The sequence below is a fragment of the Malania oleifera genome, chromosome 3, assembly GCF_029873635.1.
Source record: "Malania oleifera isolate guangnan ecotype guangnan chromosome 3, ASM2987363v1, whole genome shotgun sequence".
NCBI classification, from domain to species: Eukaryota; Viridiplantae; Streptophyta; class Magnoliopsida; order Santalales; family Ximeniaceae; genus Malania; species Malania oleifera.
Genome location: NC_080419.1, coordinates 126090884 through 126107606, shown reverse-complemented (window position 1 = coordinate 126107606; position 16723 = coordinate 126090884). Strand labels below are relative to the sequence as shown.

Below are 16723 nucleotides of genomic sequence, written 5' to 3'. Positions count from 1 at the left end.
TTAGGACATTAATTCGATACATATTCTTAATAGGCTGTATGAAAATATAATTATTTTCATGCACGATTCATATGCAGGTCACATTTATAATGAATTTTTTTTTTAAAAATATTTTTCAAAATTTTACATTGAACTAAACATTGATGGGAGTCTTAGAATTCAAACCAAATAAAAATATTTATATGTCACAAGCATTTTGATCTTTTAAAAACAGTTTTATGAAAATAAATTTGAAAATTTTTCAAAAAAGAATCTTTGCCTAGAAAGCCTTTTTGTGTACAAAATTTATAATGATTATGTTACCAATACATTGTTCGAAATAAATTTATCATAGTATTTAAAACTTTAAAAGGAGTCTTTGACTAGTACAAATCAAACTTGTTCGAAACGATTTAAAATTTTAAAATTGTAACACTTTATTTTAATCTGATGTGAACAGGATTTCTTTTCTTGAGTTTGGTATAATGAAAGAAAATGGAACAAAAAGAAAAGAAAGCAAAAATAGTTGGAAATGGAGGTGAGCCAAATCCAAAATCATTTTTTTTGGGGGGGGGGGGGGACACCAACAACTAGACTAACTCCACTTATTATTGTATTAAAAAAGATTTAAATAATAAAAAAATAAAGTAATTTATAGAATAGTGCATAACAAAATATATTGTTATTTTGAAAATTATGATCTTGGACCGAATTGAATTGATTTTTGATAAACTCCAATCGAAACTTTTAGTATGTTCAAGCTTGAGTTTTACTTTGTATATATTAGGGTTGAAGCTCAACCCAATTGAGACTCCTTTGCATTTAAAAAACAAAAATCTAACTCAAATAAATGATCTGAATTTCAATTGCTCTTTTAGTCATTAGAGTTCACGTCATATAGCATGAACCTTATTGTAGCGCTTGAAAGGACAAATAATACCCAAATGAATATGTAAAATTAAACCCCCACTAAAATGGTAAAATGATAAAATCACGTGTCCTTGACTTCGACCGGGGAAAGCAGACAACCATTGGCAGGTGCACTAAAATGCCATTTCAAAACATGGGCGCCATCGAACGGAAGGCAGCCTGCGATGGACCGTAGAAACCCTCCTCTGCACCACACTCAATCCCCCCCACCGTTTCTTCCTAAACTCTCTCTAAAACCTCCCTCCCTCCCTCCCTCCCTCTTCGTCCTCATTCTCGCGTCGACAGAGACCCTAACTTTCAGCTGCCGGCTGCTCAATCTCTCTCTCTCTCTCTGTCCGAGATTGGTTCTTCGTCGGTTTGCATCTTCTTTTCGTTTAAGCGGTAAGTGTACAACTTCAAGAATCAATTGAACCATTTGAGCTCTTTATCTTTACATTTCCGTATTTTTTTCCCCATTGTTGCTTTCTTTGTGAATTGGGTCATGTTTAAGTTTCCGGGAGCAGTTCTTTCACATATCGTTCCTGGGTTTCTTTCTTCACAAGTTTTTGTTTATATCTGTTGCTCTTCGTATTGAATTGTAAAATTGTTCTGAGTGAGTTACTTAAAATTTTCTTTCTGCCAGAACAGGCAGAAATAAGATTAATAACTCGAAAATACTAATCACTTTTCCTTTTTTTTTTTTTGGTTAAAATCGTTCTAGTTAGTTTGTTGTTGGTATATGTACCGCCTAACAGTTTCAGCTGGAATTTTTATTATTTTCTGATATTATGATTAATACTTCATATTAGGAAGCACTTTTCTACTTGGCTTTGGCTTTGATCTTGTTATTTTAGTAAAAAATCTTGTTAGCATATGCTCTTTATGTCAATTTCATCTAATTTTTTTTTTTAATATTAGCATTAACAACTCGATATTAGCAATAATATTTCCTTGATTTTATTCTTGTTAATTTATTGATAATTTTTCCTAGATTACGCACTGCATATCAATTTCAATTTCAATATTATTTTTTGAAATGTTAATTATTAATTATAATAGCTGTATCTTAATGTTTTCTTTTTTCCCCATTTTGTCCAAGCTTGGATCTATTAAATATTATTGTCTACTTAGTCGGTGCTCACACCGCATTTTTTTTTTCTTGTTCTTTTCTGCAGGATATTATTTTGGGAAATTGTCCATTAAGTTCTATTGCTAGATTGGATTAACTAATAATAATGACATGAAGTCATTCTCTTTTATTGTTGTGTATTTTATTTTATTTTTAAATTATTATTCAAGTAAATTATGCATTTCTTATGTCCGGAGTGTGATAAATTTTCTCTGGCCTTGAGTGTCTGTGTGTGCCTTTTTTTTGGGATGTGCTATTGTAAGAAGTGAGCCTGTTTATCAATAATTACCTCAGTGACTTTTTGTGTATAGTGCTTATTGAAAACAATATATAATTTTGAGACTGAAGCAATTTGATATGTGTAAAATTATTTATTGACTTAATTATTTTATGTTTGGCTGTCATAGAATGGGGTCTTGTGCACTAAATGTTGCATTTTTTTAAAGTTTATTTTTTGAGTTATATTATTATTTCGTCGAAATGTTAAGTGTTTGGCTAACTATGTACATCAAGCTATATCCAATACTCTTCCTCATGTGTGACATCTTGCTCGTGAAGAGGCAAACATATCAAATTTGAATGGGTGCACAAAAACAAAACATACATAATTGGGGAAAACACAAATAACAAGATTTAAACCCAGGAAATCCTGGAATTAGAGTTGTAATGTCATGTTAGATTATCACTTTGACTTATTTCAAATATTTTTATTTTATACTTTGCTGATTTTTATGTTGAAAGAAAGCACCATTTGGAAAAAGCTCACAGAATGTGGATTTTGTACCTCTTCAAAGTCTAGTTTTGGATACTGGTTGGTAAAGAAACTGATTTCACTGTATGAGTTATTTAATTTTCCTGAATTTCTTATTGAAAGTATGCGGTGACACGGATGATTTGGATTTCCATATATTTCCATATTATTATAGTATTTGTTGTCATACATGTGATTGCTCACTATATACTTGTTTTTCCTGCCAGATTAATTGGACTGGTGGCTCAAAATATGTCTTTGCGCTTCTCCTTGTAAAAATATCAACATCTAACAATGGCTTCTAGAGCACTTTTGCGAAGGAAGAGATTTGTTTTTGATTACCTGAACAACTCTACTGGTCTGATTTCAAGTTTTCAAATTCTGGGTCATGGGAAATATGTTCAGTCTGTGGATTCACAAGGCCAAAGTGCTGTTACGAATCATCCTTCTGCATATTTTAGTTGCATAAAGGATGCTGCTGCATTTTCAGTGACTAAAGAGTATACACGTGTTTCAGATTTTGGACTTTGCAGGCATAGATATAATGGATTTTCATTGTCTGGCCATAGAAATGTTGGATCAGAATTTATTGCACCAATGGGAATCAGGTTGATATCTCACTCTATAAGGTATGCTTCCACAGCCACTGCAGGCCAGCCTGAATTTGGCAGTGACGATGAGGAAAGAGAAGAACTGGTGGCTAAAAAGAAAAAGGAAGCTTCTCCAGAGGAATGTGATCAAGCTGTTGAAGGTTTGAGTAGTGCAAAAGCCAAAGCAAAGGCCAAAAAGTTGCAAGAGTCTCAAAAGGTTGCTAAAACCATTTTAGAGAGAGTGTGGGCCACTCTTTTAGGGATTGGTCCTGCTTTGAGAGCTGTAGCTTCTATGAGCAGGTTGGATTTCTTTATTTTTTATTTTTTGGGGGGGGGGGTGCTGGGGCCAGGGAGGCTTTAATCCCTCTCGAGTTAAAAATTAATGTGGTTTTAATCTTAAATATGTTGTAAACTGGCAGGGAAGATTGGTCCAAGAAGCTCCACCACTGGAACGATGAAATTGTGTCAACTCTGCAACATTATTGGTTGGGTTTTAAGCTACTGTGGGCCGATGTGAGGATTAGTTCAAGACTGCTGTTAAAACTTGCTGGTGGGAAGAGTCTCTCTCGTAGGGAGAGGCAGCAGCTGACACGAACTACGGCTGATATTTTCAGGCTAGTTCCTTTTGCGGTTTTTATCATAGTTCCCTTCATGGAATTTTTGCTGCCAGTATTCTTGAAATTATTCCCCAACATGCTGCCTTCAACCTTTCAAGACAAAATGAAAGAACAGGTACTAGTTGTTGTTGGGTCACTAGAAATCTATTTGCTGCCTTGTTCTTTCAGTCCTGCACACTGTGTAATGTAGTCGCAAAGGAAAAAGAGAAGCAGCATTCCATCATTATAGTTTCTGACGAGTCTTTGGTTTTATTGAAAATATTTCATGCCTGATTGATTTCATTGAGAGCAGGATATTACAGAACTTATGGGCTTGTTTGGTATTGCTGCTGTTTTCTATTTCTGTTTTTGTTTTTGCATAGTGAAGAAATAAACACAAAAACGTGTTTGTTTATGTAATATGATGCCACTTTTCTGTTTTGTTGTTGGTTTTCAACTGTTTGTGAAAGGCCTAAAAACGAGACTTTATAGTTTTTAGTTGTCTTGGTAGTCTGTTGCCAGAAATTTTAATATCTAGAAATAGTTCGTTGGATTAAATCATTCATTTTATACACTTTTAAATTGAACTTAAAATAAGATGATAATATGAATTTAAATATAACTAAAATAAAGATATACATAAATTTTAAAAGATAATAATAAAGCTTGTTAAGAAATATTTTTACTATTTTTCAAATGTCATGTCATGTCAAATAAAATTTTTATTGTAAAGTAAGATTTGAAAGTATAGCGATTAAGTAAAATGATTATAATATTTTTTGTTTATTATAGTTTTTTTTTATGTACATTATTTTGTAATTTTATTATTTTAATCATATTTTTATAATATTGTTTGATTTAAAGTCGACAATGAATATTTTTTTAATTAAGTTTTAAATTTGTTTTAATTTTATAAATACTAACCAAACAAGTTGTTGGTTTCTGGTTTTAGTTTTGGTTTTTGTTTTTGGTTTCTGGTTTTTGTTTTTGATTTTTGTTACTATAATTTTTGACAGTGATACCAAACAACCTCTATGTCAGTAATACCTAGTGAATAAATCAAAACAGATATATATGGAACCGTCTGTATTGGGTGTGAAACCGACTTGTAATTTTGTTTTTTCATTTCCTAAACCTTTTGTAAACATTGTGGTAAAATTGGAGCCAAAAGCTTATGCAATAACTTATTTTACATCACATAATTATTAAATAAAATATTGATTGTGATTCGCCTTTATATTAGTCAAACAAGAGAATTGGAGAGAGACTCATTTTATTTCTCCTCTTATTTCCAATCAAATGGACTCTTAAATGCATTGTTTAATTAATTAAATTCAAAGGCATTTTGTAAATTGCTACTATTGACAATGACTATAACAACAATTATCGATAGGGGGGAAAATGTCTTGCTCTCTCTCTCTCTCTCTCTCTCTCTCTCACTCGCTCGAACATTCCTCCCCTCTCTCTTTCACTCTTGTGATACAATCCTCTCTCTCGCTCATGTGTAAGGAGCTATGGATATTTCTTTGATCTGGGTCTAGAGACTCTAGACAAAGGTAAATCCTTTGATCTGGGTCTAGACAAGATCGGGGAGATTCTTCTTTGCTCATGATAAAAAATAATGCTGCTTGAAACAGATGAGTTAGGTTGTCTAAGGAGGCAACTTTTTGGTTTGTTGATGGGTTGTTGACTTGTTGATCTTCAGCTGGATTGAAAGGGGCTATTGGAGCATTTGCAAGGGTATCCCACAATATTGGATGTCGATTAGATGGAAGAAGGTGTGAAAGCTTTTGGAGTTAGGGTTAGGGTGGAAAGGAAGGAAATTTGCAGTATTCATTTTTGGCGGTGCAAAGGGCAATGGATGGAGAAACTTTGTGAGGAATTTTGTGAGATTGCTAAGGAATTTTGAAAGGAATCTGTTGGTGCAGGTGCAGATGACCCTTCACATCCCAGGTCGTGGAGTCAGGTGGTGCAGGAAGGCAAAAAAGACGATGTGGAGCTTGGTAGTCAATCTCTTTCTGGAAATTTGGGGACAATGGCTGGGAGAGAAGAATGATGCTGTTGGCGTGGAGGTGCGACGCAGATGAGGGACCATGGGGTTTCAAAGTCAGGTTCCACCAGTGACCATCCAGAATCAATTGATCAGAAGGTGAAGGAAGCTACAGTTCCAGCTGGAGTTCTGCTTCTCTCAGATACAGCTAGGCTGCTACAGGGAGGAGATTGTGAAGAGGACTAGGCTGGGGGTATATTTCTTGTGTTGGACCTGGCCCAAATTATTGAAAAAAAGGAGGCTCGTCTTTTTTGAACAAATTGGATCACTTATTTGAACAAGCCCAATGTTCAAGAAAGTCTGATTTGGATTTTAATGTGGAGTCAAAGGGAGCTCAGCCTTTGGGCTGTGCGCAGATGGGCCTTGGTGGTGGTTAGGATTATGGTTTGTGCAAGAATGATCCAGGAACTTCCTTGCTGGAAACCAAAAGTGAGCAGGCCCAAAATAATTGTCCCGATCCTAAAACACAGAGAACAAGTACCGGAAAGGAGGACCCTAGTCCCTTTGATAGTAGAGTCCATTCCCAATCTATTGCTCTCCAAATTAGTAGTTGAACTGATCAATGTTTGGAACAAGATCAGAACATGAGCACATTAGATTCAAAACAAGATCACAGGATTACAAATGCGGCTAGTTTTGTAGAAGGACTAAAGGTGGGACGGAAAAGAAAAAAAAAATCAAAAGATGTTTTATGGGGGAAAGCTGATGGTTTTGGTCTAAATAATTAAAGATTGGGGGGAAACAAGGTTCATGCTTGTTGGAAGGCGGCTTGTATGGGTGCTAAGATGAGGAAGGTCGTTGAAGATGAGAGAGAAAACTCTGGTGAGTCAATGGCTAAGGTATTAAGGAGGGATTCTGAGGGAGAACTTGGCATAGTGGAAGATTTTCATGCTAAGAAGGAGGTTAGGTGTAGAAATGGGGCGAGTAAAGAAAAAGGAAGAAAAGAAATGAGTGGCCTTTCAGATTCGGAAAGTGATTATATTAGTGAGTTTGACTGCGGTGGAGGGTGGTTGTTGGATGAAATTTGAGAACAATATAGGTGCGTTTCAGATGATTGTGAAGAAATAGGGAATTACTCGTATGTCCATTCATCCCCATAGGAAGGTTTGGAGGGAATTTCTATTTTTGATAATGATTGGCTAGATAACAATATGCAGCGAAGGGATAGAATTTTGCCTACACCCATGGAGGAGTTTTCAAAGGAGTTAGAAGCTCAAAATATTTTGGCTAAAATGGGCTTAAAAGTGACTGATATTGGAGGAAATGAAGTGTGCATGGATAGTATAGTATAAGTCAAAAGTTAAAAGGGTAAAAGGGAATTAGTGAATTTGAAAAGCTCGGTAAATTAGGATGGGAATGGGTTGAAAAGGGGTTTTCTTTGTTAATATTGTCTACTTTTATTTTTTAATTTTGTGTTTATTTTTTATTTTTTTCATCTTCTTCTTTTTTCTTTGGTGGACTCCTTGACCCAACTCATTATTTCTTCCCTTCTTTCTATCTAATAATATAGCTTCTTTTTTGTAAAAAAGAAAAGAAAATTAGGGTCTGCAATCAAACATTATATGCTTACTTTGCCAACTTTTAATTTCATAATTTTTGTAGTAAATGTGCACCCGGGATCAATCACGAGACACATGTCGTGTCTTTTGATCAATCTTAGGTCTTGGGATGTTGTAGAGAGATTTGACTTGGTGGGCTTGGACGAAGGTTTGGTTTATCCCCCCTAATCCTTGTTTAGCTAGCTTAATTGTCACCATGTCATGTGGCATTTCCTCATTCCTTCTTTATGGTTACGTGTCATTATATCATTGAATGACTCAAATTATCTTTTTCCCATGGGTCGAAACCTTATACACAATCATGATCCTCCCTCATCGGATAATAGCCTCGCTCCTAATTAGCATTATAAATATAACTCCCTTTTCACCTCATTTGGAAATCTTTTGGTCCTCATCTCTCACTTAAGACGCTCTCTCTAACTCAGAGCTTCTCTCTCTAAAACCATAATCATTCATACATAATCATCCCATTGCTTGACACTTGAGCTCGAAACGACTGCCTAGTTCTCCTCTCTTGGCAGCCTCCACTACATCCCATGTATGCAACACACTCCCATCCAAGAACCTGCATATACAACTTATATACTATCTTGCTAACAAAGGACTGAATATTGTTTGAATTATGTTCTGATTTTCCTTTCCTGTGGTTTAGCCACCTGCCAAATACCAATGCATCCATTCAACTACCATAAATGATTCTTACTTTTATATCAAGATGATGAGGGATGGTGGGTTTTTTTTCTAATATGATATAAATACGTTTCAGTAAGTTTAGCATTGAAAAGTCAATTTGTGTGATCTTGTCATTTGTGTTTCTCTATCATCATCAAGGTGTGGCATGTATTTCTCTCTCTCTCATGCATGTGCATTCTTTGATGGACATTTGCATGTTTGTGCATCTTCATGACGTCTGCTTGCACATACCTAGGCTTTCTTTTCATCCCTGTTTTAACCATTACGTAAGCTTTTATATTGAACAATGTATACATTTGCAAGTGCCCTTGCATGTACACAAATACAAAAACACTTTCAGATATCCCCAACTAGCATAGACACTTCTTTTAAGCGTGCCATATTTGTGTCAAGTCCAGCACATGTAAGATACCATCACTCCTTGTACACATATTATTGTAACAAAGATTTCAAAATTCACATCTACTAACATTTGGCAAAAATATGGACAGTTTTATGTCAGTGTTGATTTTGGATTTAAAAATAATGGAAATTAGTAGTAAAACATGTGATTTTTTGAATGAAACTTTAGGAACTGTAGATATAATTGTTGATGGTTATCTTAGTCATTTAGCATTGTTAGTGTGTGAGTGTTATGTTAACAAGTGAGAGTTAGTAAGGGTATTATGGTAATCGACATGTCCTTTGATGTATATTATAAATAGAGGGAGAGACCTATCATTGTGATTAGGTCTTCCATTTCATCTAATTATTCAACATTGTATCAGAGCATGATTTTGAGACCTAAACCCTAAGTCACAGCCACCACCAAAACTGTAGCCTAAAACCCTAAATCCGCTGTATGTCTACCATTGTAGAAGAATTTCCAGCAGCACTATAGCCCTAAGAGAAAACAGCCAGCAGCTGCTGTAAGCCAGAGCAGTCGCCAGAAAAATCCTAGGCGACAGTGCCAATTCAAGAACACAAAATCCACCATAGATTTTGCAAAAACAGCACTATAGTCACCCACAGTCACTGCCAATCTGCCCCCACTGAAATCCCATCTCCAGAAACTTCCTCATGTGCCGGTCGAAGGTTGCCAGGACTGACCCCACATGACGGCATGTGAAGCCAATTTTGGGTATGTTTCTGGCCTGAATTCTTCCAGCAGTTCTCAAACCCCTCTATAAACATATTATTGAAGTTTTTCGTGATGTTTTTAGTCCAAAGATCTCACCATTTTTAGTTGCTCATTTAAGACATCCGAGGGATGGTTGTTTGATGCTTCTCGAAGCTGTTTGTCAATATCTATTGAGTTTATTGGGCCTGAAACAGTGGTATTGTTGTGTTTCTGGTTCATACATAGTGGGCTTGTGGTTTGTATTGGTTTGTCGAAGGTTTTATATGTTGGGATTGAGTTGGTGAATTCAAAAAACATGTTGTTTGTTGTGTATTTCTTGATCAGCTGCTCTATCGAGGTTGTATGTGTGTTGGAATGGAGCTCCCAAATCCCAAAAGTGTGTCTCCCTTGTTAGTTAGTTGTTTGAGTGAACAACGTACTATAGCTATATCAGAGGAGGAGTATTCAAGATTCCTGCAGTATTAGGCATCCCAACAAGCATCTCATCACATTGCATCTTTTTTTATTGGTTTCCTGTGCTGGTTTGTTTTGCTGTCATTGTGTTTGTCATCATCTTTTTCATGTTTGTGTTTTTGTCATTTTCCTTCTGGCCTAGCGCCCCCCCCTCCCCCCCCACATTGCATCTTTTGCTCAGAAAAGTAACCATACCATCTGTATGTCATCTGGTATCTCCTTGGTTTATCGACTCTGCTACTACTAACCCTATGACAAGTTTCACCAACTTATTTTCTACTCCCCAGTATTCTACAAATCTACCTCAAGTACCCTTGCTGATGGGTCCACTGCTACTAAGGGAATAGGAGCAGTAAATCCTACTCCCTCCATTTGTCTTTATTCTATTCTCTACATTCCAAAATCCCCCTTTAATCTCATGTCTGTTAGCAACATTACGAAGTCACTAAATTGCTTTGTAACCTTCTTTCTTGATTCTATCCTTATTTAGGATCTGAAGACAAGGAAGGCGATTAGCACAGGACGTGAGGCTGTTGGACTTTACCACTTTTACTTGCTCTTTTCTCCTATTGCCTATAGTGCCGCTGCCACATCACATCAAATCCATCGTCGCCTTGGTCATCCATCATTGTATAAGTTAAAACAGCTAGTTCCTACTTTGAGTTCCTTGTCTAACCTCGACTATGATCTTGTCAATTAGGAAAGCATCATCGTGTTCCCTCTGCATCCCAAGTCAATAAAAGAATCATTAGCCCTTTTATGTTAGTCCATTCCGATGTTTGGGGTCCTAGTTGTGTCACGTCAAAGTTGTGATTTCGATACTTTGGTACTTTTGTCAATGACCACTCCAGAATGACTTGGTTGTATTTAAAGAAAGATACTTATGAGTTGTTTAATATCTTTTGTGCCATTTGTTCACAAATAAGGATTCAATTTGATATGCTAGTCTGGATGCTTCGTGGTGATAATGTTGAGGAGTACTTCAGTACTCAATTCACTACCTATATGAAAAACTCTAGCATGATCCATTAGTCATCTTGTGTCCACACTTCACAACAAAATGGAGTTGTGGAGCGGAAAAACATACATATTCTTGAAGTCACTCGAACCCTATTGTATCAAATAAATGTTCCCAAAGTTTTTTGGAGTGATGTTGTGCTCAACGCTTGCTTTCTCATCAACAAAATGCCATCTTTTGTCCTTGGTGGTAAAATCATTTATTCAATTACCTTAAGGTTTTTTTTTTTCTCCCTTCCTCGTATATTTAGCTATGTGTCCTTTTCCTCTTATATTTAGCTATGTGTCCTTTGTTCATCAATTAATTCTAGGAAGGGATAAATTGGATCCACATTCTACAAATGTATATTTTTTGGGTTATTCCTATTCTTAAAAAAGGATATTGATGTTATAGTCCCACTTTGCATTGATTATTTGTTTTTGTTGATGTCACCTTTTTTTGAGTTTACATTGTATTATTCTGATTCCTTGAGTTCTATTGACCTTGATGAGTCCTTTCCTCTGCTTAGCCTTTCTTATTCGAACTTATTTTCTTCGTCTAGTCTTCCTACATCTTCATCCAGTTTGGATTCTTCTTGTTGCTTGGATTGTCCCAATATGCAAGTGTACCAGCTACCACTTCTACTCCTACAGTTCCCTCTTCAGACGATCCTCTTCCCCAAGTGGTTAATCCTCCTACTGTTGTTCAAAAAGGTAAACACACTTGTGCCCAACATCCAATCTCAAATTTTGTTTCTTATGATTTCTCATCACCCTCATACTACTGTTTTGTTAGTGTCCCATATTTTGTTGCTCTTCTCAAGTCTATTTCTGAAGCCTTGTCCCATTTTGGGTAGAGGAACGCAATGATAGAAGAGATGCATGCTCTACAGGATAATGATACTTGGGAATTGGTATGTCTTCCTCCTTATAAGTTTGTGGTTGGTTGTCGGTGGGTGTACACTGTAAAGGTCAATCTAGATGGTTTGATGGCTCAACTGGAGGCTTGTCTTGTTGCTAAGGGATATACTCAGGTGTATGGCTTGGACTATTTAGACACATTCACTTATGTTGCCAAACTTGCCTTAGTACGTTTGTTCATCTCCTTAGCCACCACCTATCACTAGCCTCCACCCTAGTTAGATGTGAAGAATGTTTTCCTACATGGTGATCTTCAGGTAGAGGTCTATATGTATCAACCACCTAGGTTTGTTGCTCAAATGGAGTCGGGCTTAGTGTGTCTGCATAAGAAGTTACTATATGATTTAGAATAGTCTTTGAGGGTATGGTTTGGTCGATTTAGTTTAGTATAGTACTTGAGTTTGGCCTTTAGTGGTATGTAGTAGATCTCTTGTATTTTATTATTATACTCTATCCGGAAGGATTAATAAAGGGTTTAGGATAAGTAGGAATAAGACAAAATGTATGCAATGTAATTTCAGTAATGTAAGGAGTAGTAGTGGGGAGAAGATTAAACTTGATAATCAAACGATTAATAGCACTAATAGATTTAGATATCTTGGATCTATTATGCAAGCGGGAGGGGAAATTGAAGAAGGCGTAGTACATAGAATAAAACAGGTTGGGTAAAATGGAGGAGTGCGTTAGGTGTGTTCTGTGATCGTAGAATACCTTTAAAATTAAAAAGAAAAGTATTATAAGATGGCTATAAGGCTGCTCGGCTATGCTTTATGGTTTAGAATGTTGGGCAACTAAGAAACATGTACAAAAAGTAAAAGTTGTTGAAATGCGAATGTTAAGGTGGATGAGTGGTATAACATTAAAAGATGAAGTAAAAAATAAACATATAAGCAATAATTTAGGCATAGCACCAATTGAAGAGAAGATAAGGGAGGGGTGACTTAGATGGTTTGGACTTTTGAAACGCATATCTAGTAGAGCACCTATGAGGAGGAGTGAGTGAGTTGTTTTTGACATGAAAAGGGGTAGGGGTAGGCCCAAAATAACTTGAAATGAAGTAGTGAGGAGAATAGAGGAAAACACTCTCGATTGGGTGAATTGGCGGAAAATGATTCATTTAGCTGACCCCACCTAGTGGTACTAAAGGCTTGTTGTTATTGTAGTACTCCATTTGGAAGGCTTCTGCTTATTGTGTATGTGGATGATATTGTGATCATTGGTGATGAGGATTAGGGTACTCAGAGCCTAAAACATTTCCTTCAGACTAAGTTTTAGACAAAGGATTTGGGACCATTTAAATACTTCCTAGGTTTATAAGTATTGAGATCTCGCATAGGAACTATCTTGTCATAGAGGAAGTATGTTCTTGATCTTTTAGATGAGATTGGATTGTTGGGATCCAAACCTGTTGGTGCACCTATGGATCCTAATAGTAAGATAGTCCATATATAGGTGATTTGTTGCCCAACTCAGATGTTATCTGAGACTTGTTAGAAAGCTGAATTATCTCCCAGTCACTCGGCTAGATATGTCTTTCATAACAAGTGTTGTGAGTTAGCTTCTTGTCTCTTTGATAACAAGTCACTGGGATGCAGTAATTCGCATCTTGAGATATCTTAAAGGTGCATTTGAAAGAGACCTCTTATATTAGGATCTAGGTCACACTCATATTTAGGGATATACTGATGCAGATTGGGTTGGGTTACCTTTGAACAGAAGATCCACAACCAGGTATTGTATCTTTGTTGGTGGAAATTTGGTTTCGTGGAGGAGTAAGAAACAAACTATGGTGGCTAGGTCAAGTGCTGAGTCAGAGTATAGGGCCATGACTCACACTATACGTGAACTTGTTTGGTTGAAGAACGTGTTGGAAGAACTGGGTTTTCCACATTCTCAGTCTATGGAGCTAATGTGTTATAATCAAGTTGTCCTTCATATTGCCTCCAACCAGGTCTTCTATGAGCGGACCAAACACATTGACGTTGATTGCCACTTTGTTCAGGAGAAACTTGTGCAGAAGCTCATTATTATCATTCATGTGAGGTTTGATTTGCAGCTTGCTGATTTATCTACTAAAGCCTTGGTGGGTGCTCGTATTGAATTCATTTGTAACAAGCTAGGAGCATATGACATATATGCTCTAGCTTGAGGGGGAGTGTTGATGGTTTTCTTAGTCATTTAGCATTGTTAGTATGTCAGTGTTATGTTAACAAGCGAGAGTTAGTAAAGGTATTATGGTCATTTGAATGCACTTTGACATATATTATAAATAGAGAGAGACCTATCATTGTGATTAGGTCTTCCATTTTGTCCAATTAGTCAACAGTAATAATGCAAGATTGAGCACTATAATATTGTAAATAAAATACATAATTGACAAGTTTTTGGAGGTGTGTAGGATTTAATAACTATGAAGAAATAACAATTTTAAACATATTCAATTAATACAAATGAAATTCATAAGAGGTTAAATGCTTGTTATTAAGAGAGTACAGCTAATTTATACATAAAGGGTCAAATAAAATGTTGCAGTCATTATCCAAGTTCAATTTTGTAGACTTTCAAAAGGCTTAAAGCTATTAGTTTATATTTTTAATAAAAATATGATTTATTAAGACCCAACTTTAGTTATAAATTGAAATTGTAGATGCCAATTTATAATAACATGCACATCTACTAATTTAACAAATTTGCAGTTTTTTTTTGTATTCCTTCATTATAGTGGTGCAGTTTTGTTAATGGAATAAAATAAATATCAATTTGTTTTATAAATCAATTATACTAGCACTAAAAATAGTTTATAATATAAATGACCAAGTTAAATTATTGGTTAAGAAATTATGAACAAAGATTGAGAATATATATATATGTGCGCAAATTAATAAGTTTAAGAATTAAATTATAGCTCAAAATATGCACGGAGTTAAATTAATAAAGACACTCTCAAATAGTCAAAACTTAAAAGAAGGGCTTTATATGTTTCCAATGGCTCACAATCCAATCCAGTCAAAGATTTGTGAAAATTATCAAAGCTTTGTTCATACTTCAAAGTCTTAAATTCTATCTAAATCATCATATTTATTTCTTGAAATTCTTTAATTTTTCCACATTTTGTATGTGAATTATCAAACCCAAAAAAATTCTTTCAAAAAATTTTACGATGTTATATTCACTTTATCAACATAGGGTTTTGAATCTAAATTTCAATTTCAAGAAAAAATTATTCGTCAATCAAATTTTCAACAAATTTCATTGAAACTTTTGAGATTTGATAAATTTCAGATGATTCGGGAAAAAATTCAAGTAAAATGGATATTGATAGCTGGTTTGATTTGAAGGCAGAAGAAAGGATAAAATTTTATAGAAAATGTTGACAATTTTGTGGAAATTTAAGATCATGCATTTATTACAGTTCATAGATGGATCTAAAAATTTAAAGTATATGTTTGTTGAAAATGCTCCAATGCTCATGCACGCTGAAATTTTAACATGCTTTAGAGAAATTATGACACATTGCAGTAAGACTTTCTTTTGTTTTTATTCTTGAAAAATAATGATTATAAACAAGAATGATTGGCTTGATGTTTTTTCAGAGGAAAATTAAAATAAACTTAAAGATATTATAATGAAAGAAATGATACATATTTTATTTTTACTAGTAACAAAGGAAGAGGAAGATGCCTACACATTGGAATTTTTTATACTTTAAGAAGATGCATATGTATTGTATGTACACAGATAATAAATTCAAATACAATATTATATTTTTATTAATTGGGGCTCCCAGGTTCCCAGCCATGCCATGTTCCAAACCATTTACTCCCTGTCCATGATGTGTCATACTTGTGTCCCATAGGTGTCCATGCTTCATAGGTTATACCTTGGTTTCTTTTGTCTCATCTTAGGCAGAATAACTGAGTTTGTGAGCCACTTCAAATAAATAATTTGTAGGAAGCATTGAAAAGAAGGCTAAATGCAAGAATAGTATATGCGAAGTTTCTTCAAGACACAGTGAAGGAAATGGCAAAGGAAATCCAGAACTCTAGGAGTGGAGAAATCAAGAAAACTGCTGAAGATCTTGATGGATTTCTGAACAGGGTAAGCATACAGCTTCAACAGTTTACTTTCCCATGAATTTTCATCTTCAATCCTTGTTTTAAGCAATGTGGAATGCTGATGCAGGTTAGAACAGGCGCTCGTGTCTCAAATGATGAAATTTTGGGCTTTGCGAAGTTGTTTAATGATGAACTTACTTTAGATAATATTAGCAGGTTTGCTTTACCTGTAATTTCTTTGGTTTTTGAGTATCTGATTGAATACTTCTCATTTAATGTGCTTTTTGTACTATTTGTTTTCTGAATGAGTTTATGTGGCATTATTTGCTGTTTTGAAATCTTTTGCTTTTCTCAGGCCTCGAGTAGTGAATATGTGCAAATACATGGGAATCAGCCCTTTCGGAACAGATGCATATTTGCGTTATATGCTCCGAAAAAGACTCCAACGGTGAGATGGTTTTCTTCGAGTTTACTTAATTTAAGTGCCACTCCAGCTTGTGAGAACCGTGTGTTTTATTTATTTTTATTTTTTGTTTGCTTTCTGATTTTTATGAGGAAATATGGTTAAACCTTTTCTGCACGTTCAAGAAGCTAGTTGCTGGCAAGGGGGGAATTGCCACTATTAGAGGGAGCAAGTAGTGCTGCCACCCCTTCTGCCCTTCCTCCTCCCTCTTTCCTTTTTCTTTGGTTTTTTTCCCTTTTTTTTCTTGTTTTTTGGAGTGCGCGCTTCACCAGATTGGACAGCTTAGAAATGGTTGTGACTGCATGCTTCTCAGACTATCGTTGGTGTGAAAACATGTTCCTTTATATGTGTTAGGCAAGCAGAAAGATGTGCTTCAAAAACGGCTGTAGATGTGGAAAGAATTGTGCTAGCTTAAATATACTAGGCGGGTTGCATCATCCTGGGAGTTAGATTATCCTA

General features: G+C 35.4%; 1 protein-coding gene across 2 annotated transcripts in view; it reads left to right on the top strand.

Annotated features, from left to right (window-relative positions):
• The first annotated feature begins 993 nt into the window (after positions 1-993).
• The window catches only part of LOC131150372 (uncharacterized), a 41475-nt gene continuing 25745 nt past the window's right edge, over positions 994-16723 (top strand). Inside the window, exons 1-6 of one of the 2 annotated variants that reach the window (XM_058101059.1) lie at positions 994-1290; positions 2996-3658; positions 3778-4090; positions 15698-15844; positions 15929-16017; positions 16157-16249. In XM_058101059.1, coding sequence (XP_057957042.1) covers positions 3063-3658; positions 3778-4090; positions 15698-15844; positions 15929-16017; positions 16157-16249 — 1238 coding nt within the window. In that variant the 5' untranslated portion in view covers positions 994-1290; positions 2996-3062. The remainder of the gene's footprint in view (positions 1291-2995; positions 3659-3777; positions 4091-15697; positions 15845-15928; positions 16018-16156; positions 16250-16723) is intronic. The other variant, XR_009135527.1, reaches the window with a different exon arrangement.